The 25,359-nt window shown below is 31.2% G+C and overlaps 2 protein-coding genes across 2 annotated transcripts; one reads left to right on the top strand and one right to left on the bottom strand.

Moving 5' to 3' along the window:
- The first annotated feature begins 635 nt into the window (after positions 1-635).
- On the top strand, positions 636-3,862 carry LOC107487353 (abscisic acid 8'-hydroxylase CYP707A2). The gene is made up of 7 exons (XM_016107966.3): positions 636-942; positions 1,033-1,348; positions 1,739-2,125; positions 2,610-2,784; positions 2,877-2,983; positions 3,093-3,211; positions 3,328-3,862. Exons 1-7 carry the CDS (start codon positions 743-745, stop codon positions 3,419-3,421), a joined length of 1,398 nt encoding a protein of 465 aa, XP_015963452.1. The 5' UTR covers positions 636-742; the 3' UTR covers positions 3,422-3,862.
- Positions 3,863-12,339: 8,477 nt separating this feature from the next.
- On the bottom strand, positions 12,340-13,040 carry LOC107487352 (calvin cycle protein CP12-1, chloroplastic). The gene has a single exon (XM_016107965.3). It carries the CDS (start codon positions 12,950-12,952, stop codon positions 12,554-12,556), a length of 399 nt encoding a protein of 132 aa, XP_015963451.1. The 5' UTR covers positions 12,953-13,040; the 3' UTR covers positions 12,340-12,553.
- Positions 13,041-25,359: the final 12,319 nt, after the last annotated feature.

The following is a 25,359-nucleotide window of genomic DNA, read 5'->3' as shown; positions in this document are numbered from 1 at the left end:
GACTTTTTAATTTGGAACAAATAAATTTTGACTAATTAAAAATATAAAAATATTTTTTTTAATATCAAAATATTTAATTTTTTTAAAATATATAAAGATAAATATATTTTTTAAAAAAATATAAAATTATTTTTATATTTTTAATTAATTAAAAAATTTATTTATTTTTTATTTAAAAATTAAAAATCTATTTATGGTGTTCTCTAGAATTTGGTTCCTTAGGAAGTAGGGTAAGTTCCCTTTTCCCAATAAGTAGATACAGCAATATCATAAGATATCATATCCCAGGCCACACCATACATACACATACACATACACATACGGTCAACCCAACTCTTTAACCTCTTAATATCCATTACTAATATTACTATACACTCTTCTGACACGTGCTCACTCTTTCTCTTTCTATCTCTTCCTTTCAAGATTAAAATTAAATTAGACCAAATACAAATACTTGAATGAGCTGGAATCAGAGATTCCGTGTGTGGAAATCGAGCTGTAATTGAAAGCCTCCTTCCCTTCCCCCTCTCTTCCTACTTCATATCACTCATCAAATTTAGTATTATTATTAGTAAATAACTCTTTCAAACCGAACCAGCCTATAAATACCTCAAAATGTTTCAACTCTCACTCACACATCCATCAATCAATATTTCATCATTCATCTTCTTCTTCTTATCAATAACAAGCAAGCCTCCATTACTCAAAACTATTTAGTATTATTATTATTATTAACACAAAAATGGAACTAAGTACCATGTTATGCATCTTGGCTTCTTTGCTCTCCATTGTTCTATTTAGAGTCTTCATGAAACCCTATTTTGCTTCCAAACGAAGATACTTGCCACTCCCACCTGGCTCCATGGGTTGGCCATACATAGGTGAAACTTTTCAAATGTATTCTCAAGACCCAAATGTTTTCTTTGCCGACAAAATCAAAAGGTTCATTCCTTATTAACACAACACTAGTACTAGTTAGTTACTTGCATGTGAAGTTGTTAACCTAAAACATATATTTGTTTATGATAATAGGTATGGTTCTATGTTCAAGTCCAACATTTTGGGGTGTCCATGTGTTATGATTTCGAGCCCAGAGGCAGCGAAATTTGTTCTAAACAAAGCTCAATTGTTCAAGCCAACGTTCCCGGCGAGCAAAGAGAGGATGTTAGGGAAGCAAGCAATTTTCTTCCATCAAGGAGAGTACCATGCTAACTTGAGGAGGCTTGTTCTTCGAACCGTCATGCCTGAAGCCATCAAGAACATCATAACCGACATTGAATCCATTGCCCAACATTCCCTCACCTCTTGCCAAGGACGTTTGATCACTACTTTCCTTGAAATGAAAACAGTAAGTACCACTCACTTCACTTCATTCCTCTGTTACCAAAAAAACAGAGTTCCTCTGTTTCCCCTGTTTCTCTAAAAGTCATGTTTTGTTGACATTAAACACCAAATTCTCGAACCCACTTGTTCGTCTTAAACAAGTGTGGAGAGTTCGAATTTTGCTGGTATCGTGAAATTCCTTGAAAAATAAAAAAAAAATTCACAAAATTCATAGAAAACCATCATTATCATGTTCCCTCTTTCTCTCTCTTAAGAGTGCTTTTGGTTTGTAACCAAAAAGTGGGATCAAGAGCTATTCTCTTTCCTAATTTCTTGTAAAGTTCTAAGCTTTAGAGCAAAAGAAACAATGGGTATTCATCAAAATTAAATTTTTTTTCTTTATGATTGATTGCAGTACACCTTCAACGTTGCTCTGCTTTCAATCTTCGGCAAGGACGAAATCCACTACAGAGAGGATCTAAAACGGTGCTACTACAAACTCGAAAAAGGGTACAATTCAATGCCAATTAACCTTCCAGGGACGCTGTTCAACAAAGCAATGAAAGCAAGGAAGGAAATAGCGAAGATCGTGGGTGAGATAATATTGAATAGGAGAGAGAAGAAGAAAGAACACAAAGACTTGCTTGGTTCATTCATGGAGGAGAAGGCTGGACTCACCGACGAGCAAATAACAGATAACATAATTGGAGTTATTTTTGCAGCTCGTGATACCACAGCTACTGTGCTGACGTGGATTGTGAAGTACCTTGGTGAAAATCCCACTGTCCTTCAAGCTGTCACAGTAAGTGTTCTTCTTTCTTGGGTCCCACTCTTTTATATCATATCCATGCAAGATGCAACTTTCTTACCCTATCTACATGTTTTCTTTTTCCAATTATCCTACTCAAGTAGAAGTATCATTGGTTATAAGAGAAAGGATCTACAAATTGGTAAAAACCAAAAAGAAAAAAGATTTCATTATTATAGTGAAAAATTTTTGGTAACTAAAGAAAATCAGTAAAAAAAATAGTTATAACTTGTCTTATTTAATATTTATTAATTATTGCGATAATTAATAAATACTAAATAAAATAAATTCGGACTGTTTTTTTGTCTCCTTAATATTACCTGCGCAAAGATCTTATAAGATACAAAATTATGGAAAAAAATTAAGAGGATTTATGAAAACATGAATCTCAAAATTATTTGGGATAAAAAAAATCATCCATCTTACTCTTTATAAATTTATTTAGTTTTGGTTTTTAATTTTTGTGTGGGGTTTACAGGAGGAGCAAGAGTCCATAGTGAAGAGAAAGGAAGAAAGTGGTGATGAGAAGGGTCTGAATTGGGAAGATACCAAGAAGATGCCAATAACTTCAAGGGTCATACAAGAGACTCTAAGAGTTGCATCTATTTTGTCTTTTACTTTTAGAGAAGCAGTTGAAGATGTGGAATATCAAGGTCAATACCCTTTTTTTTTCTTTTTCTTTTTTCTTTTCCATTTTTATAATTTTAGACTAACAGATTCTTTGTTTGGAATTATTTTCCTTCAGGGTATCTTATACCAAAAGGTTGGAAAGTGTTACCACTCTTCAGAAACATACACCATAGCCCTAATCATTTCAAAGAACCAGAGAAGTTTGATCCTTCAAGATTTGAGGTAATATTGCATTATCAATACTCAATTACCTACCACATTTTATATTATTATTATTTTTTATTTTTTACAGACCATAAAAAGATTTCTTTTTTTATTATTATTTTGCCAGGTTTCTCCAAAAGCCAATACCTTTATGCCATTTGGCAGTGGGATCCACATGTGTCCTGGGAATGAATTGGCCAAGTTAGAGATCTTGGTGCTTCTACATCATCTCACCACAAAGTACAGGTTGGTAATTTTAAAAAAAAATTAATTTTATTACTAGTAACATCTTTTCAATAATAATAACAAGTTTGTGTTTACAATGTTCCTAAAATGTGTTTTGTTTTTGTCATTATTTGTAGGTGGTCTGTTTTAGGTGCAAAGAATGGGATTCAATATGGTCCTTTTGCCATGCCCAAAAATGGGTTACCCATAACCTTATATCCCAAGAAGTAGCATATCAACAAAACAAGATCCAAATAATTCCTAATTTTGTGCCAAATTTCTAAATATGGAGAAAAGGGTGACTATAAAACTCTCAAAATTGGTTTCAACTTTTCAAGAGAGGAAATTGGTGAAAGAAGAGACCAAGACCATGCTTAAAACCAAAACAAGGAGGAGACATTCAAAAACACTTCCTTTCTTTTTGGCCTAAGAACAGATCCAAAGGGTCATGTCTTTTAGGACCTCATAGAAAATAGGGATCTCAAGTGTACATAGTATTGAGTTCTTTTCATTTTTCTCTTTTTTTTTTAATAATTTCATTAGATTGTATTGATGAATTCAACTAACTAGTTTGATCCAAAGCCATGCCGCAAGGCCAAAATAATAATAATAATAATAATAATAATAATAATAATAATAATAATAAAAGTGAAGATTTGGTTCTAAGTTTAAGTTGAGTTGAAGGAAAGAACAGAGCATTGTGTGGTTCATAAATTATTACTCCTATTATTATGTTCAATTATTGGTCCAATGATTACACTTCATCCATCATAATATATATCTTTACTAAAATGAAAAATTAAAAAGGAAAAAAAAAGGGGGAATGACAATTTACATGCTTCCCATCTTGCAAACATGCATCAAATTATTTTGAAGTCAATACTAAATATTGAATATTTCAACACACGTCGATCTTTTCAACTTTCAAGAATATGAGAAGTATTCAGCAGATGCTGCTTCGCACTTGATCCTTTGCTTGTGTTCTTTAAATCAATCAATCAATCATTCATTCATTTATTCTTTTGTTTCTTATTAGACTTTTGTAGATGCATTACTTGAAACTATTATCAAATTTTCCCGGTCAATTTGAGCAGCTAAAATACACGTATAGATTTTGTCAAACCTTTGGAAAATTTGATTTTTATATAAGTCCTAATATTCAAACAAAATTATGAGGAAAAAAAGATACATCCGAGCTATTTCAACTACAAATTAAATGAGATTTGGTCTAACAAAAAAAAAAAAAAGACACAATTCCAACTGTTTTTAAGAGAAAAATGCTAATCTATCTATTATTTTTTCATAATATTTATACCTAAGTAGGATATATAAGGATAAATGTGAAAATAAACCAATAATTATAATAAAAAATTTATATGAACCTCTTTTACAATATAAGATTTTTTCTATACCCAATTGATCATTTGGTATTTAGCATGATTTTAAGAATCATACTGGACTGATTAGTTCGATCAGATTTATCAAAAATCAATCTAACAAATTAGTTTGGTTTAATATAAAAAATTATTAAATGTATTGGTAAAACAATGGTAAATTAATTGAATTGTCATAAATTTTTAGTGGTTAATATTGATGATTATCAGTGGCTAAAAAAATGGGAAGATTGAATCTTAGCCTTTTTTCTCACAGTAACATTTTCTGCTTTTTAAGAATACTTTTAAGAGATATTTTTGTCTTTTGTCTCGTCACTAGTCAAGAAACATTTTTTTTTGTTTCGTAACCAATGAGGAGATATTTTTTAATTTTGTCTCATTCGCAACAGAATCAGAAATGGAGTAGAAGAGAAAGAGAGAATCCCATCAAGAAGTATCCTGGTTTAGCTGCTAAGTGCAATGTAGTCTACATCCAGTCTCCATCACAACAATGATGAAATTTCACTATAATCATGCATATTACAGATACCAATTCTCCCTAAGAACTACCATTTCTTATCCGGGACAAGTCCAAAATTTATTCCCAATCCTGAACTTGACTTGGTCACCTACCAAGCTTTCAATTGCTAAGTGCTAACCCAACTTGCAAGGGGATTCTCACATAATCATGATACACAACACAGATGTACAAAAGGACCTCTAGGACATCTATGACTTTTTCTTTAATTTTGTACACTCTGCCTTTTTCTGTTCATTGGTTTTTTCTTACAAACCTCACACTGTTTGCCTTTTCCACCATGAGACTCAAGACAGACAAAACTAAAGAAAATACAAAATGAAACACATTGAATGAGAAGAACTTCTATTAGCTTGGGTAGCTATGAGAACTCTGTGCTTTCTCTCATTGTCTCAAGCCTTGGCCGTTCACCCTTATTATAGAATGGGAAGCTTCCAAGGTTGAAACGGTTCAACCGAACCAACTTCTTCTTCTTCAATCATCAAACCGGTTCGGACAGAGAGAGGAGAGAGGGAACCGAAAGCAACAACCAACATGCAATTACCTCTCTCTCATCCATTCTCATCAAGCTTCATCAATCTGAGCCTTCCATCTTGACTTGGTCCCCAAGAAAAATTTCTAACCCTTGATGAACACTTGATCCTTGACAGCTCCATCTGCTCCACTTTTACTTCCTCCTCCACGTAGCTACAGTAGCTACCTTCTGTGATGGATGAACAAAAAGTAGAAACGAGCCATACCACAGGGATCTTCTTTTCTGACCGAAATAAATTGCTACCATTTTTGGGCATGAAAATATTGAGACGTCTTCATCACATCTTACCTTTAGTGGTAAAGATCTCAGCCATGCCAACTGTAGATCTTCTTTTTGCAAGGGCCATCATCACCTTGGCCGCTTGCTTCTTCATAGTTTCTGTTCTTCTTCCTCTGATAGCTTGCATCTACAAACTTCTTCCCTATCAGTGAAGTGACCTAATGTAAAGAAAGAAAAAAGTGAAAAGCTTTCAATGGAAGTAAAGGAAGAAATTAAAATGAGTTAATTATCCACTTCCCTCCCCCCATACCTTGTAACGTGTGAAATCAATTAATGCCATCAAATTACTTGCATTTTCTCTTTCACATTACCAATGCAATTAAAGCAAGTTCATAAATTTGAATTCCATCCAAAGAGGGGAGTGGGTAACCGAACCAAACATGCACTACCCTTTCTTTCTTTCTTTTCAATTCGGACCAAGCCTTGTTGGTCTAGTAACAAGGGCTTGTTCAACAATTTTCTGGCCCAATTAACATAGTAATAATTAAACCACATATCATATAGCATTTTTTGCACAAAGCTGAATATTATCATTACATTGGTTTTGTTTAATTTTTGGTCCAGTCACAAAATCTGTACACAACAAAATTGTTAATTAACCAAATTATCATTACAATACAATTAAGTTAACAATTTTGTATTTTAATCTCTTTTTAATTAATATTTGATCATCATAATAATTTAGAGTTTTTCAAACTCAACAAATATGTTTAAAATAATAAAATACACAAAATTATTTTTTTAAAATAAATAATATATATTATTTTATTATATCTAATTGAATATTAGATAAATTTTAATTATCTTTAAATTTTTAATTTTATTGGTTAAATAAGTGGTTCGATTTTTCAACTTTTGGTAATTACTAATTAGGCTTTGTCAACAGATCCAAATAATAGCTATATATTTGTAACAAGACAAACAACCCTTTATTTTCATTTTGGCAAGAATCTTGGAGATGAGACTGTAAATGTTACTGTCCCGAATTTGGTGGAGAGTGATTTGCATGCTGTTCATGTAGACCATGCACAACATGAGGATTTGGAAGGTTGGACTCAAGTGATTAGGAAAGGAAAGTATAAAATGGGTTAAAAGCCTTCTCCTAGTACCCATCAGGTCCAACCAAAAGCAAAGAAGACTCCTAACAAGGCTACCAGTACTTGGACAAGGCCTAACCACCAACGTACAACACATGCTACTGGATCCAAAGTAAAATTAAGCAGGGGCATCAATATTGGAAAATCGGTTAGTGTGGCTTCTTCGGGGACTCGGCACAATGTTCATTATCAGCAGCACTGTGAGACAACAAATGGCACTGTGCGAAAGCGTCCTCGCCCAAACTCTTTGCAGAATTCACCAGTAGATAAGGATGGAGCATCGACGGCAGGTATGGTGCAAGTTTCGACGAAGAAAATTGGGCTGCCACTTGAGAGTCCATTAAAGGCAGGATTGTCGAAGACAGGGACAACATGTTGAGTCTCGGGTTTGTTATTGAAGCTCCCTTTTTGCTGTTTTTTATGGATAGTTTCAATATCATAGCCTGGAATGTGAGGGGTGCGTCTAACAAGATGGCCCGTGTGCATTGCAAAAATTTGGTGAGAATATATAAACCATCTTTCTTCTTTCTCTTTGAGACTCATACCATGTTTAATAATTTGAAGAATTTTTGGGATAAGTTGGGTTTTCATTGTGTTGGTATTGAGGAAGCAGTAGGACACAGGGGTGACATTTGGTTTCTATCTTCTATTGCTAATACTTCTTGTGTGGTTATTGATCAAATTGACCAATGTATCACAGTGAAAGTGAGTGTGGGTAACTTAGTTTGGCTTTGTAGTGCAGTATATGGGAGTCCTCAATTCGAAAAAAGATGTATGCTTTGGGATCATTTGCGTTCTATTAATTCAGGCCATAATAGACCATGGATGGCCATTGGTGATTTTAATGAGATTGTGGCACCAGACGAGAGTACAGGTGCTTATTTTTTTTTTCACAGAGCTAGTCTATTAGCTACTACTCTAGATGACTGTGAGCTCTTTGATCTTAAAGTGACTGGTAGGAGATATACTTGGTATAGAGCAGTTCAGGCTAGCAGGGACTTGGCTAAAAGGTTGGATAGAGCTCTAGTTAATGAGGCGTGGATGTCAATGTTTCCTGAGGGTTATTCTGAAATTCTTAGCAGGCTTCATTTTGATCATTGTCCTATTTTAGTTCGTTGTCATGGTAGCCCCAGAGTGAAAGGTTCTCGTCCTTTTAGGTTCCAAGCTGCGTGGGCAACACATCCTTCTTATAAACATGTTATTAGTAAGGCTTGGAATCAAGAGTTTGGAGGCGTTACTGAAAGGCTTAAGATGGTTCAACAGGCTTCTTTGGACTTCAACTCAAAGATTTTTGGAAATATTTTTGTGCGAAAAAATAAGCTGGAATATCAGATTGATCAGATTCAACGGCGTTTGGAGGTTACCGATGTGTTATCTCTGAGAATTAAAGAAGCTGAACTGAGGGAAGATTATAATAGGCTTTTATTGCAAGAGGAACTTTTTTGGTACCAGAAATCTAGAGAGCAGTGGGTCAAGTATGGGGATAGAAACACTAAATTCTTTCATCTTCAGACTTTGGTGCGTAGAAACCATAATAGAGTACATGGATTATATGTTAGAGATGGGTCTTGGTCTACTGATCCAGATATTCTCCAGGAAGAAGCCCTCTCTTTTTACAAGAATCTCTTTGGTACAACGGAAGAGGTTGAGGTTGATTGTTTAGGGGATGTTCCGATGCCCACTCTAAGCACTGAGGCTTGTGCTAGGTTAATTGACCCTGTCTCTTTTGCGGAAGTCAAGTCAGCAGTATTCAGTATGAGCCCTTTTAAGGCTCCTGGTCCAGATGGCTTTCAAGCTTATTTTTTTAAAGAATATTGGGAGATAGTAGGCACTGAGATTTGGAATATTGTCCGGAGCGCTTTTTTGGGAGAGTTCTTAAATCCTAGCATCATGGAAACTCTGATTGTGCTTATTCCTAAAATTGATAATCCTACCTTTATGAAGGATTTCAGGCCTATTAGCTTGTGTAATGTGGTTTATAAAATTATCACCAAAGTATTGACTAACCGACTTCGGCCTTTTCTTCCAGATATTGTTAGTCCTTTACAAGGAGGTTTTATTCCGGGTCGTGGTGCTCCTGATAATATTATTGTGGCACAAGAAATTTTGAATTTCATGAAGCACACAAAATCCAAGAAAGGTACTCTTGCTTTTAAAATTGATCTTGAAAAAGCTTATGATAGGGTGGATTGGAGGTTTTTGGAGAGTACTCTCATTGCTTTTGGTTTTCCTATCATCACTGTTAATTTGATTATGACTTGTGTCCGTGCATCCTCTCTTTCTATTATGTGGAATGGGAATAGATTGGATAGTTTTGCTCCTAGAAGGGGGCTTAGACAGGGCGATCCAATGTCTCCTTACTTATTTGTGCTTTGTATGGAAAGACTTGCCTGCTATATATCTCATAAGGTGGTCGAGGGTGTGTGGAAACCAGTTTCTGTCACTAGGGGTGGCCCAAAATTTTCTCATTTGATGTTTGCAGATGATCTCTTACTCTTCTGCCAGGCTACAAAAAGTCAGGTCCAAATGGTCATGCATTCTCTTAATATTTTTTGCAAGGCATCTGGCATGAAAGTGAATCTTGAAAAGTCTAAAGCTTTTTGTTCTAAAAATGTGACTGCTCGTAGAAGAGATATTTTTACTAGTGTTTCTTCAATACGTTTTGCTTTGGACTTAGGAAGATATCTTGGAGTTAACCTTAATCATTCCCGTACCAGTAGGGCTTCTTTTCATTCGGTGATTGAAAAGGTGAGGGGAAGATTAGCTAATTGGAAAGGAAGGCTTCTAAATAAAGCAGGGAGACTTTGCCTGATCAATTCTGTTGCAGCATCCATTCCTGTCTATCATATGCAGGTATCCTTTTTTCCAAATTGGGTTTGCGATAAATTATCTTCTATGATGAGACAGTTCCTTTGGAAGGGTCAAGTTGATGGTAGAGGTCTTTCTCTTGTTAATTGGAGGACCGTGATCACTCCAAAAAAATTTGGTGGCCTGGGTGTTAGAGACCCTGCGTGTGTTAATATATCTTTACTTGGTAAATTGGTGTGGCAACTTTTTCATTGTCAGGACAAGCCTTGGGTTGCTCTATTGAGGGCGAAGTATCTGAGGAATGAGGGAGTTTTAGATGGCCCTGTCCCTTACAACGCTTCTCATGTTTGGAAGAGTATTCTCTTGGTGCGTTGGGTCACTTGATCAATCTTTTTGGTTTGACAATTGGAGTATTGAGGGCCCAATTGCTCAAGATGTCCCTTTTGTACATATATCTGACTCTGATTTAACTATTAGAGACGTTTGGAAAGATGGTCAATGGAATCTCCATGATATTTTCTCTATCATTCCAGAAGATGTCAAACAGCGTTTGAATGCTTATAATCCGGATTTGAATGCTGGAGAGAGTTCGGGTTGGTCGTGGGGTGTGGCATCTTCTAGACTCTACTCAGCTAGGAGTGGGTACAGTTGGCTAGCCAAAAGAAAGTTTGACTGGAATGAGCATGATAATTGGTTGTGGGTATGTCGTCTGCATATTTCTGAGAAGTATAAGTTCTTGATTTGGCTCAGTCTCCATAATGCTATTCCTACAGCAGAGTTTTGTTTGGGTCGTGGTTTAGCTTTATCTAGCACCTGTCATCGGTGTCAGAATGGTTCTGAATCCATTCTTCATTGTCTTCGGGAGTGCCCTAGTGCCAAGGAGGTCTGGACCCTTTTAGGCTTGTATTCAGATAACTCGAATTTACATGATTGGCTCTACAGAGGTGCAAGGAGTGGAGATGCTTTTCTTTTCTTTTCGACTATCTGGTGGATTTGGAGAAGCAGAAATCATGACTTATTTAATATAGATGATTCATGGAGTGCTAGTAAAGTGGTGAGTTTGATTCGTAGTTCAGTAAGGGAGTTTCACACTATTTTTGCTATGCATCAATCTCTGTCTCCTCCTTCACTTTGTTTGCATTGGGTTCCACCTCCAGTTCATTCTGTTAAATTGAATTGTGATGCTAGTTGGTTTGCTCCTTCTGGCTATGCTGGTTTTGGTTGTATTATTCGCAATCCTGATGGATGTTGGTTGAAAGGTTGCACTGGAAAAGTCGAAGTGTGCAGTGTTCTTTTTGCTGAATTGTATGCAATTTGGAGAGGTTTACTTCTTGCTTGGGAGAGTGGATTTCGTGAGGTTATTTGTGAAACAGACTGTTTAGAAGCTCTTTTCTTGGTAAACCAAAGAATGCTTAGTAAGGATATTCCGGAATGGGATTTGGCAAAGCATATTCAGGAGGTTATGAATTGGAATTGGAGAGTCTCTATTCTTTTAATTCAGAGGACTGCAAATAGTGTTGCAGATTGTATGGCTAAAGCAGCTGCTTCTGTCGCGGACATTCACTCGAATTGGAGCCAACCATGGAGTGAGTTTCAACATCTAATAGATTTAGATATGACCCTAGCCAATTAATTTGGTTTTGTCTCTTTTTTCTTTCTTTTCTATTTAGTCACCAAAAAAAACAACCCTTTATTTCATGGTTTCAGAATTTTGTGCATTTAGTGACTTGGTGTTTCCAGACATGCTTGTGAACATGCATATATATGTCGCTCATAGTTATATATCATATTTTCAACCTCCACATGTATTAGGTGTAAGTGAACAAAAGTAGGAAGCTTAATACAGATTTGACTCCATTGATTAAGGGCCTGTTTTGAGGATATTTTTAGAAAAAAAAATTAATAATTTTTTATAAAAATAAAAATGATTTTATATTTAGATATTTTATATAAAAAAAATTTTTATTTATCAATTATATTTAAGTAAAATAAAATTTTTTAGTATTTTTATTTTTATTATTAAAAATTTACAAAATATACTAAAACAATTTTTATTAATTTAATATCGTCCAAACAATCAATTTTGCTAGTGTGTCATCCTATTTCCACCAAGTTTCTTACAGCCTTCGTAACCATACCACCAACATCATGAATATTATTATCATCCTCTCATTCCATCTTACTATTAATCAAAGGTGAATTATAAGGTATAGATGTAAGTTTACAGATGTTTCCTTTAATATGATGAAAGAGAAATTGATAAAAGTAGAATTCACATTTTGAATAACAATAAGATAATAAAAATAACTATAAAAAAATTTATATTCTCTCTCTGTACCACCCTAATCTGTATAGTAGAGTGCCCCTCAATCAAAATTTAATTTTTTTTCACAAAAATAAAGATAACTTTTTTTAAAAAAATAATTTAATACATTAAAACCGTTAATAATTTGAAATTTTTTAATGAATGAAAATGTTATGATTTAATTAAGAGTACATCAATTAGTAAACCCCACAAATGACAAATGATAAGAACAACTTAGCTAGGTTATATGCTATATGGAATAATCTCGTTTATCATGCTTCAATACAAACAATTAATTAAGAGTACATGGTATCTGTTCAACTCATGCATGTAACAGAAATTTAAAAACAATTACATAAAAAGATTGATATCATTCTTTATTTATATCTTTGAACCTAACAGACTCTGAAATGAAAGTGCCCTCCTCATCAATTATCATAGGTGCGGCACTCATCAGTTTCTGGATTATCCTTACAGTAATTCTCAAGCGGGTCCGAATCTTTCTTCTTGTCTCTCGCATGACTCGCCGCCGCGCTCAGCTCCTCTACCTCATCCCAAGCAGCTGCACACTCATTGCTGGTCGGGTTATCGGTGCATGTCTCCTCGGCATCCTTTATGCTCTTCTCTACCTTTTCTGATATTTTATCCGGGGCTGCACGAACAGGTTGGATCGAAGATGATCGGCCCGAACCAATTAAACCAGGCCACCTCTTGTTGAGCTTGAATATGGGTGAACACTTGATTGTTTGAGTCTTTAGAGGCGTCTGTACTCCCTTGGCAATTACTCTAGTAGGACTTGAGAGGGTCATAGTAGAAATTGTTGTCATCTTTCTTCTGTTTCTTTTATTCTTCTTTCTTGATACTTGTTGAGATATTTAAGTAGTGTCTATAAAGTTTTTTTTGTTACAAATGAAGATGAGGTTTAATAAATGGAATAGGGTATAAGGAGATCATTGTATAAGTGAGGATGGTGAGGATTCGTGAACACATATTTCTTATCCAGTGTGATCCAATTGTTACCAAGCACACGTAAGGTTAGATTCTTTTCTCATTTTCTTTATAATGAGAAAGATATTTTTTTTTGAAAAAAAATTGATATTTCTGGATCTTTGTTTTGATGTGAGTTCGTAATATTTAATTTGTATGTAAGTTGCAACTTGAATTTGGCCATTTAATGAGAATAATAATATATGATTATATGATCTTTTGGATAGCCACAAAAACAGCTTGATATTTTCTACTCTTTTATTTTAATGTTTGTTTAGACATTGAAAATATCAAATTTCTATCAGTAAGAGCGGACATAATTTAGCGGGTCAGTCAGTTATCTAATGTAGACAAATTATTATAAAATGTACTCTCTCTTTATCACTTGTTAATTAGTTCAACATGTCTAAAATATTGACTAAATTTGGTCAAAAATTTCAACTTTACAGAAAAAGAATCTCAGTTACAATTGAGACTATCAAAAACTGGATTATATATATTCATTATCAAGACGGACCCATATAGTATCCTAAGGAACATTTACCCCACTCTTATTTTTTTTAAATATATATATATATATATAATATTTTCATTTTAAATTTTAAATAATTCAATTATAAATAAATTTATTTCAATTATTTAAAGTCTTAAATTTACTTTTTTTTTCTATCATTTTAACTTTAAATTTAGTTTTTTTCTATTTTCAAATTTCAACCGTCATCACTTTTGAGTTTGTATATTTTATTTTATTCTCAATTTAGCGATTCTTATTATTTATTTGTTTATCTTTCGTTCTATTTTATTATATATAATTATGTTGCATATAAATTTCTAAAGTTAATTGATCAATTCACTAATAAAAAATATATTTTTTATTTATAAAAATAATAATAAAAAATATTTAAAAACATATCTTTCATTCTATTTTATTATATGTAATTTTGTTTTTTGTTTTTGTATTCAAATAATTAATGTGTACTTTTATCTTTTAATTTAAATTAATATATTTTTTGATAATAATGTATACTATTTTATCTTCCTAGCATAAATTTTCTGATTCCGTCACTATTCATTGTCACATTCTTAGTTTATAGGTATGAGTGTTCAATTAAAATAATATCAAAACACTTTTTGACATAACAAATCAACAAATATTATATACCAAAAAATCTTGATATTTTCTGTTTTTTTTATTCGAGTGTTTGTTTGGACGTGAAAATATCAAACTTCCATGAGTAATAACGGGCTTAGTTTACTGGGTTAGCCGGCCAATTAGTCTAATATTTGTCGTAAAATAACGTAGACAAATGGTTAGAAAATGTACTCTCTTCCTATCACTTATTTATTAATTCAACATGTCTGAAATATTGATTAAATTTGCCAAAGAATTTCGGTTTTACTGGGAAAGAATCTCTGTTACTATTGAGACTACCAACTACTAAATTATATATTCATTATTACATTCATAGTTTATAGGTAGGAGTGTTCAATTGAAATAGTACCAAAACACTTCTTTACATAACAAATTGACAAATATTATATATCAATTGGTAGATTGGAGTTGGTCTATTTGGTTTTATAAGCCAATGATGGTCTATTTGGTTTTATACTAATGGCTTATCCTCTTTAAGAAAGATACCATGGCTCTGATACTATATTAAATTTATGAAAAATGAGCTGAACAAAAAAAAATATTATGTGTAAAGTTGTTAGATTGAAATTGTTGTTACATGATACAAGAGTCACTCTATTTATAGGAATATTATTAACTAATCTCATAAATATCCATCTACTAACTACTAGTCATTACTAATTTAACTCCTATCTGCTAACAATTCTAATAATATTTTGGGCTAACCACAAAAAATGCCTCCAAATTATTTAAACGCTAACAAAAATACAATCGAATCTTACTCTCGACAAAAATGCCTTTAAGTAATTTTAAGACACAACAACAATATCCAACAGTAAATATATATTTTTAAAAAATACTTTAGAGATTGAATTTTGATACAATTTTTTGCAAGAATGATTATTAAAATAAGATATTATTATACATAAAAATTGGTAATTTTTCGTTAAGTATATATTTTTTATAATTTTTTTTGTTAACAACCAATAATACTTTTAAAAAATCACAAAATAATATATACTTAAAAAAAATTAACAAATTTTAAGAATAATAATATCACATTTTTCTAATCATGCTTGCAAAAAATTGCATCAAAGTTCAATACATATTTAATGTTATTTTTTTTGCAAGATTATCTAACATTGAATATGTATTTCTCAAAAAATATATTAGAGATTGAATTTTGATACATTATTTTGTAAATATGATTAAAAAAAGAGATATTATTATCCTTAAAATTTGGTAATTTTTCTTAAGTATATATTTTTTTGTAATTTTTTTGTTAACAACTAATAATACTTTTAAGAAATTACAAAAAATATATATAATTAGAAAAAATTACCAAATTTTAAGAATAATAATATCTCTTTTTTTTAATTATGCTTGTAAAAAATTACATCAAAATTCAATTTTTAAGGCATTTTTTGAAAATATATATTTACTGTTGGGTATTGTTGTTGTGTTTTTAAATTATTTAAAGAGATTTTTGTCGATAGTAAAATTCGAGTGCATTTTTTGTCAGCGTTTGAATAATTTAGAGACATTTTTAGTGGTTAACCTTAATATTTTAATAGCATCGGAGAGTCTTGAATCAATAGTATCTCTGGAACAAAACATCCGAATAATCGGCTCTCTAGGTTAGAAATAAGATTTGCTTCACTATAGAATGCAAAAAACACTGATTTCAAGTAGAATTGGTACTCTAATGTTTTACGAATCATTCTCTAAGTGTCAAATTAACGCAGTACCCAAGAAATTTTAGTGATGTCATTGTTAGTGTTGCAAGTGTAAGGAGTGTATGAAGTTAGTCCCACATCAAAGAAAGTAAGGAAGAGTGAAGAGTTTATAAGATGAGAGATCCATTAACTTACTACCTTAAGGTTTTGAGTTGGATTTGGTGTCTTCTCATCTTATGTTATCTCACTTTATTCCTCCCCGAAATCTCTCCGGTGGTCGAGAGCTCCTGGTAAAGGTGTAAGTTACTACAAGTTGGATGTGTGCTGATATGATGATAAAAGCATTGTCAAGAGATAAGCTTGAAACGAGGGCCTCTACCTTGTCGAGAAGGGGGAGATTTGTTGGGTTTTCTCTCCTTTGTGAGGCCCAAACCCAACATTTTGAGGGTGTCACTTTGCACCTATTGTGCCACAACCTTAATCAGATTTTGGGGTCTTTTGAGAGAAATTGAGAGGTAGAATGTAGCCACAAAATGAGAGAGAAGAGGAAAAAACAGAATTTCCATTTTTATGCAAAGCAATAAATTTCAAATGGCAGTTTCTCTTTTGTTCACTGTTGGATCGGCTTGAAATTTAAACTGCGTGTTCCTCTTATCTTGTTCTTCATTCTGGTTGGTGGAGGCGCTAGATGGGAGTTGATGCTTGATGTGAAGACTCACACTTGAGGGAGAGATTGTTAGTGTTACAAGTATGAGGAGTGTATGAAGTTAGTCCCACATCAAATAAAGTAAGGAAGAGTGAGCAGTTTATAAGATGAGAGACCCATTAACTTACTAACTTAATATAGTGCGCACTAGACCAGACATTGCCCCAAGGTGTTTTTAATTTCTTTTAAAAATATAGTTATATATAATGTGCCCACATTTCAAATTTTAAATGACCCCACTACAAATAAATTAAACTCAATTAGCTAAAGTTCCAAATTTATTTTTTTATTTTTCTATCATTTTGATTATTATTTAACCTAATCAAATTTAATTCTTGTGTCGTCACTCCTTTATTCCCTTAAAGCCTCTTCTTATTTTTATATTTTCAACTTTTTTTCTATTTCTTGTCTAATGGTCATCTTCTCTTCATCGAAAAATAAATTTTTTATTTTTTATTTTTTTTATATAGCTCTCCATGACTCTATGTGTCTTCCAATTTTATTGTTTATCTTTTTGATATTTTTAATTACAAATTTTAATTCAAACAATTATAGTTTAGGTATTAATCTAATATTTTATTTTTTTCATGACTTTATATATTTTATTTTATTCTTAATTTATTCATTCTTATTACTTATTTTTTTTATCTTTTGTTCTATTATATGTACTTTTGTTATGTATAAAAATTTTAAAATAAATTGATTAATTTACTATTTTAGAATATATTTTTTATTTTTAGAAATAGTAATAAAAAAATATTTTAATTACAATACATAATTAAGCAGATGCATAAAATCTTTCGTCTAACACTATATCAAAATTAAATTAAAAAATATATAAAAAATTTAATTATTTTAAAAAGAAAAAAATTGTGAATTATGTTTCTGTTATTTTATACAAACATACTTTTATATACAGATTTAATTTTTCTATTATTTATATATAATTCTAGTTTCAAATTATAAATCCTAGAATATCATTAGGCACTAATATGCCAATTAATTCAGTTTTTTATTATTAAATGTGTATAAAAAATTAGTTAGGATAACAAGGTATCTATAATTTAATTAAAATATTTTAAGTTCAAGTTTTAGAAATAATTTTTTTTTATAAATTATATAAAATAAATAGCATTTTAAGAATGAAACTATTCACTAACTTTTTTTAATTTTTGTATCTTCATATAATTGATAATATTTACTAAAATTTATTTTAATATATATATTTTTACCCTCACTCTTAAAATTTTATGAATCCGTCACTGTGTGTAATCCAATTGTTACCAAAGCACAGTTAAGGTTTGATTTTTTTTCATTTTTTTAATGATGAGAAAGATATTTTTCTTGAAAAAATAAATGATATTTCTAGATCTTTGTTTTTACGTGGGTTCGTGATATTTAATTTGTATACGAGTTATAACTTGAATTTGGCCATTTAATAAGAATAATAGTATATGATTATATGATCTTTGGGATAGCCACCAAGAAAACTTGATATTTTCTGCTCTTTTATTTTAGTGTTTGTTAGGACATTGAAAATATCAAACTTTTATGGATAAGAGCCGGGTGTAGTTTAGCGAGTTAGCCAGCCATATAGTCTAATATTTATCGTAGAATAATATAGATAAATTGTTGAAAAACGTACTCTCTTTTTGTCGTTTATTTATTAGTTCAAACATGTCTGAAATATTGACTAAATTTGTCAAAAAAATTCGATTTTATTGAGAAGAAATCTCAGTTACTATTGGGACTACAAAAAATTAGATTATATATTCATTATCACATTTTTAATTGGCTTTATTGAGAAGGAATCTCAGTTACTATCGAGACTACCAAAAATTAGATTATATATTCATTATCACATTCTTAATTTATAGATAGGAGTGTTCAATTGAAATAGTATCAAACACTTTTTACATAGCAAATTAACAAATATTATGTACCAAAAAATTTTGATATTTTCTACTCTTTTATTTTAGTATTTGTTTGGAGGTGAAAAATATCAAAATTTCATGAATAAGAGCGAGCGTAGTTTAGCGGATGAGCCAACTAAATGGTCTAATATTTGTCGTAAAATAATATAGACAATTTGTTAGAAAATGTATTCTCTTTCTATCACTTATTTATTAATTCGACATGTCTGAAATATTGATTAAATTTGTCAAAGAATTTCGATTTTCTTGGGAATGAATTTTAGTTATTATTGGGACTACCAAATACTACATTATATATTCATGATCACATTTTTAGTGCATAGCTAGGAGTGTTTAATTGAAATAGTATCAAAACACTTTTTTACATAACAAATTGAGAAATATTATATACTAATTGGCCTATGAGAGTTGGCTAAAAAAAGATAAGCCAATGATTGTCTATTTGGTTTTACACTAATGGCTTATATTCTTTAAGATGGGTTCTGATACCATGTTAAATTTCTGGAAAAAGAGTAGAATAAGAAAATAATATTATATATAAAGTTGTTATATTAAAGTTGTTGATATATGATACAAGAGTCACTCTATTTATAGGATATTACCAACTAATCTCATAAATATGTATCTACTAATTACTAGTCATTATTAATTTAACTTTTAACTACTAAGAACTCTAATAACAATTCAACTAGGTATCCTTTAAAAATGGTATAATATTCAGCCTTTTATTACAATAATTTAAAAAAATTAAAACAAACATATCTAAAAATTATAAATAAATTTAGTGTCTTTTTAAAATTAAATACACATTCAAAATATAAATTAAATAAAATTAAAATTTAAAATTTAAATTTTAAATTTTAAATTTTAAATTTTAAATTTCTGTTTAAAATTTAATACATTTAATTATTAATTATTAATATATTATAATTTAAATACATATCTAAAAATTAAATTATTTAAAATTTAAAATATTTTAATTTTAAAATTCTAAAATAAACCTTAAACCATTTAATTATTAACTAAACTCGTACAAAACACTCAAGTCATGTTTGTCCCACATTCAAAACCCAAAGGCGCACATCGAAAACTCAGAGGCGCACATCGAAAACCCAAAGAAGTCATCCTCCGCTGCCGTTCATCCGCGCCACCTTCCTCTTCCGCGCTCATCTTCGTTGCCACCTTCCTCCTCTTTGTCGCCATTCATCCGCATCAACGTCGCCGTTCGTCCACGCTGAAAACTTACCTAAGGTTTGGATGTGTCTTTGACACTATTACTTTTTTTTATTATTCTGTATATATTTTTATTTTTTTTGAAATAAAAAATCAAATAAAATGGCCTGAAAAGAATTTTATATATATTGCAATGTTAAATTATTTTTGCATGTACAATTTCTGTATTTTGGAAGTGTTTCAAAAATATTTTCTGTATAACTTCATAATTTTAGATGTGTTATAATTATTTTTTAATGATTAAATTTAAATTTTAGATTTATGATTTTGGATGTGTTTCAAAAATATTTTTTGTATAACTTCATAATTTTAGATGTGTTATAATTATTTTTTAATGTCTAAATTTAAATTTTAGATTTATAATTTTAGATGTGTTTCAAAAACATTTTTTTGTATAACTTAATAATTTTAGATGTATTACAATTGAAAAAGAAATTACGACTATTCTGAATCTTTTGAAAATTCTAAGTTATGTCGTTCAATTTATTAGAGTTTGTTATAGTATTAAAAATAGTTTTTGTATATAATTATATTCGACCATTTGTCACTAAAAAATCGTAAAATAGATCCTGCATTTTATCAAAGGTGCAATAAGTAAGGGATTAATTTTGTTCTAAATGCACCGACCTTGAATTTTTTTTCTGCATATTTGAATTGGAATATTACAACAAAATAGAAGAAAGAAGAAAACCGTATTACAGAGAGAGAAGGAACATAAAAGAAGGAAATAATAACTAACGATGAAGTGGGTAGGAAGTTAGAGAAATTTTAGTTTTTAAAATTTAAATTAATCTTAAATATAAATGTGTATCTTAAAAAATAGGAATATGTTTTAATTAAAAAATAATTAAATAATATTAAAGGTTGACCAAAGACTGAATTTTGTTGTACAAGTAGCATTTTTATTCTAATAATATTTTAATAGCATTGGAGAGTCTTGAATCAATAGTATCTCTGGGAACAAAGCATCACTTTATTGTTTAAGTGGTGGTGGAGATTTTCTAAGGAGGATTATCCTTTGTGGAAGAAGGTTGTGTGCTCCTGCAATAATCTAAATCCTGGACAGTTATTGTCTACTCAAACTATACCAACAAAAGGAGGCCCGGAGAGAGATATTTGTCACTTATAAATTAAAGAGCAACATGTTAGACAAAAGATGATTGACGGTCTGGTTATGGAAGTAGGTAATGGCAGATCAACCAGATTTTAGAAAGATACATGGCTACAGCCGGAAAAGCTGAAAGACTCCTTTTCAAGGCTCTACTTGATTTCAAATAACAAAGGATCCGTAATTGGGGACGGTAGGTTTTGGGATGAGATAGAGTGGGTATGAAATTTTCAGTGGAGGAGGTAACTTCACCAATGGGAGACTGACAGTTTGAACCAACTTCTAGATACCTTGCAAGCTGTGAGATTGATAGAAGGCGCACAAGATAGAGTAGTGTGAAAATTTGATAAGGAAGACGTTCATACTATTAAATCATTTGTGCAGGTGTTGGACGGAAGATATTCTCAGCTACAAGTTAACAAATGGAATCTAGAAAGGTCTATTACTCCCCGAGTAGAGTTGTTTACTTGGTTTGTACTTGTAGGTCTAGTTAATACAAAGGATCGATTGAGTAGATTGGGTATCATTGAACAAAGTGATAATATCTGTGTTATGTGTAAAAAGAAAATGGAGACTGTACAATATTTGTTTGTTACGTGTGAGTATGCATGGCAGGTGTGGTGCGCGTGGATTACTTACATGGGTCGTGCATGGGGCATCCGTCCATAAAAGAGCACTTTAAAAGCTGGAGGACAATGTTCTTGAGGAAAGATGCGCGAAAAACATGGTTAATGGGGTTCTTCTCAATTATATGGAATATCTGGCTATGTAGGAACGAGTTCATTTTTTAGAACAAGTCAACAGATATAGTGGATTGTGTTGCTAGGTCGTTTTGCTGTTAAAAGGAATGGTACAAAAGCAATCCATATTGTTGATGGCTTTGTCGGAGATGACATAGGTGTTGCTTAAGTTTATGTTTTGTCTCTTGTATGATCCACTTAGTGTGTTGAGCTTGTTTACTCTTCAAAAAAAAAAATAATAATAAATAAAGCATCTGAAGAATCGGGTCTCTAAGTTAGAGATATGATTTGCTGCAGAAAACACTGATTTCAAGTAGAATTGGTATTCTAATGTTTTAGGATCATTCTCTAAGTGTCAAATTAATATAATACCCATGAAACCTTAGTGATGTCATATAAGTGCTACCAAAATAAGCATGAGAGTGCATTATAGAGGATTTTTATAATCCACAAATCATGTTATGTACTTCTTGTTCAAAGGTCAATGGTTAAGGATTTAAGAAAAAAGACTTCATCTATATCAAAAATTATTTATAGTGACTTGATTAGTATGAAAAGTACTTTAAAGCCAAGATGGAAACATGATTTATAGACATAGTAGTATGGTAAAGTGTCCTAAGAAAAGGTTTTTCCTAGGTTAGACACAAAGCCTCATATCTTATGAAAGCTTTATTGAAAAAGTTTATGAATGTCAAGGCCAAGTGTTTCATGAGATAAAAGTTTTTTGTCTCCATTATGGGACTTTACACCTATTATGATTTATGATGATTAAGATGATGCCATGAGCCTAAGTGTGAAGATGATTATACTAATTCTATGATTTGGATCATGATGATGAAACTATAATAATTAACTAAGATGTATGCTCTTTGTCCATGAGGAGTATTTCTTGCACTGTGCAGAAGAATGATACTCAATTTAAATTTAAATTCAATTCTCAAACTTTACAAAGACTTGTGGACTTAATTGCGAATCAACTTATACTGCTCGCTGGGTAACTTGGATGTCGGTGGCTAAGTAGCGTGACTTGGCAAAGATGGTACATATAAGTTATGATGATTTATCCCATGACCTCCATACGCTTGGCGATATTTACAAATAAAAGTTTTTATATCATCAGCAAAGGTTTAGGGAAAAAAAGTATTATATGATGAAAAATAGGAAGAAGGAGTTTGGATTAAAAACAAGAACTGAGTGTGAAGTCTGAATGGAAGTTAAATTTATACTTGAAACTCAAAGGTGGCATATTTTTTATTTCTCTGACAAACACAACCATGATCTATTGGATACACAATTCAGTGCTATGTTGTCTATCCATAGAAAAATGTCAGAGATAGATATTATGCAAATGATGAACATGTTGAAGTCTGGGATTAGCACTTCATAAATATTTGATCTTCTGGCTAGTTAAGTAGGCAGGTATGAATTTGTTGGCTATGGTCCTAGAGATGTGTAGAATGAAATTGCTCGACAAAGGCGTCAAGTTCCTAGTGATGCGGGTGTTGAAGAAGTTGGAGGATATGCGTTTAAAGGATCCACAATTATATTTCAAGGCATGTCATGATTCAAGAGGTTTGTTACGTAACTTGTTCTGGTATGATGGGATTAGTCAACTAAACTACCAACTCTTCGAGAATGTTATTGATTTTGATGTCACATACAAAAAGAACAAATATAGTTGTCAATTAGTCATATTCAGCGGGATTAACCACCACAACCAAATAATTATTTTTGCTGTCACATTAATTATGGACGAAACTATTAATATATATATTTGACTTTTGCGTCAACTCATGTTTGCAATGAAGGGTAAGACCCTGATCTCAATAATACCTTATGGGACCATGGCGATTAGGAATGTAGTAAGAGATGTATTTTTTGATGCCAGACATAGATTATGCTCTAAACACCTTATTCGAAATGTGTCTAGTAATATTGAAAATCCATGATTTACATCTAAATTTAGAAAAATCATGTTGTAAGACTACGAGATTTTCGTGTTTAAGCGTAAGTGGGTTCAACTAATTGAAAAATTTGGCGTTGAGGATAAGTCTTGGGTGAAAAGCATGTATGAAGAGAAGCATATATGGACTACTGCATATATAAAAGGTAAGTTTTTTGCTGATTTTAGAACTATCTCAAGATGTGAAGGTTTACACTCAGTTGTGTCAAAGTATGTAGGGTTGCGGTAAGATTTGACAAGTTTTGTAGAGCATTTTCAAAAGTGTGTTGCACACTTGCGCTTTAAAGAATTTAATGCTGATCATGTATCTACATGTGGGGTGCCTGTGATGCAGACTTATATAAAGATGCTAGAAAGATTTGTTGTCGAGGTATACACTTATGAGATATTTCTATTATTTTGGTCATTTTTTTCTAGAGCTAGATCAATGCAGGTGCTAAACATAGAGAATAACGATAATTGCTCAAAGTACATTGTGCGTAAGCATAGGAGGCCCAATTTTTTGTGGATGGTTGAATTTCGTCAAGAAAGAATGATCTTCACGTGTTCTTATTTAAGAATGGAGTCATTTAAAATTCCTTGCAAACATATTGTGAAAGTTCTGATTGACAGAGATATTTGTAAGATTTCTTGGTCATTAGTGTTGGATAGATAGACAAAGAAAGTGAAATCAGCATTCAATAATGCAAGTGGGTTTACCAAGAATGTTAGTGTTATTAGTCGTCAAAGTGTCTTGATGGAATTTTTTAAACAATTGACTGCTGTTGCAACTAAAGTCCCTGAAAAATTTGAAGAAAAATGTACCATTATTATGAAGATGTACTAATCTAACAAGGCTGCAAATAAAGGTAATAAGCAACCCTAGTTAAGTATGGCTAAAAGTAGCAATCCATATGTGCATCAAATTAATATAGACTCAGGACAACTATCTAAGAAGAAGCGACAACGTTGTAGTGTTTGTCAGATAAAAAGACATAAGAAGATAACATGTCTTTAGCAAAAGGACATAAACAACAACGTTGTAAAAAATAAAGTTGATGGTTCAAATTATGACAATACATATACCAAATTGACAACTAATTTAGACAGTAATAATTAGCAATTTTCATCAACTTAATATTTTTGCGTAGAGAATCACTTGTAGATTTATGTTTATATTTTTTTCAATGTATTAATTTATGTTTATGTTTTTTTAGATGAAATAATTGTTATATAAATCTTAGTTAAACAATAAATTAATGAATAATTTGTTTAATTCTTGAAATTTATAAATTTATGTTATCATCTTTAATAAATTTATGTAATTATAAATTTATAAATCTTAATTTTTTGTATATGCTTCTTTCGTTTCCTTTCTTCAAATATATCACATAGTCATATAATGGGGTAACAATAAAGGAAAAAACAAAAAAGTGTTTTTTTTATAAATAAAATAGAAAATACAAAATGAAAAGAACAAAATAAACATATATCATAATAAAATATTGTTATTGGACCATTATAAAATGTTTTCGACTATCAAAAAAATTTTGAAAAGAAATTGAACGAGAGAACTAAATCTTAAATAACTAAATTAATAAATTTCTTATTTTATAAATTATTTATTTTTAATTTTTTAATATAGGACTAATTTTTTATACTATTCATACTTAGTAATAAATAAATCCAACAAACATATACACAAAAAATTCGAACCATGTCGAAATTAAAAAAAAAAATACTCATAAGTTGTTCTCAACCTTCCTTCTCGGTCAC

The sequence above is a fragment of the Arachis duranensis genome, chromosome 5, assembly GCF_000817695.3.
Source record: "Arachis duranensis cultivar V14167 chromosome 5, aradu.V14167.gnm2.J7QH, whole genome shotgun sequence".
Lineage (NCBI taxonomy): Eukaryota > Viridiplantae > Streptophyta > Magnoliopsida > Fabales > Fabaceae > Arachis > Arachis duranensis.
The sequence above is the reverse complement of the archived record's forward strand: the minus strand, read 5'-3'. Positions and strand labels throughout refer to the sequence as shown.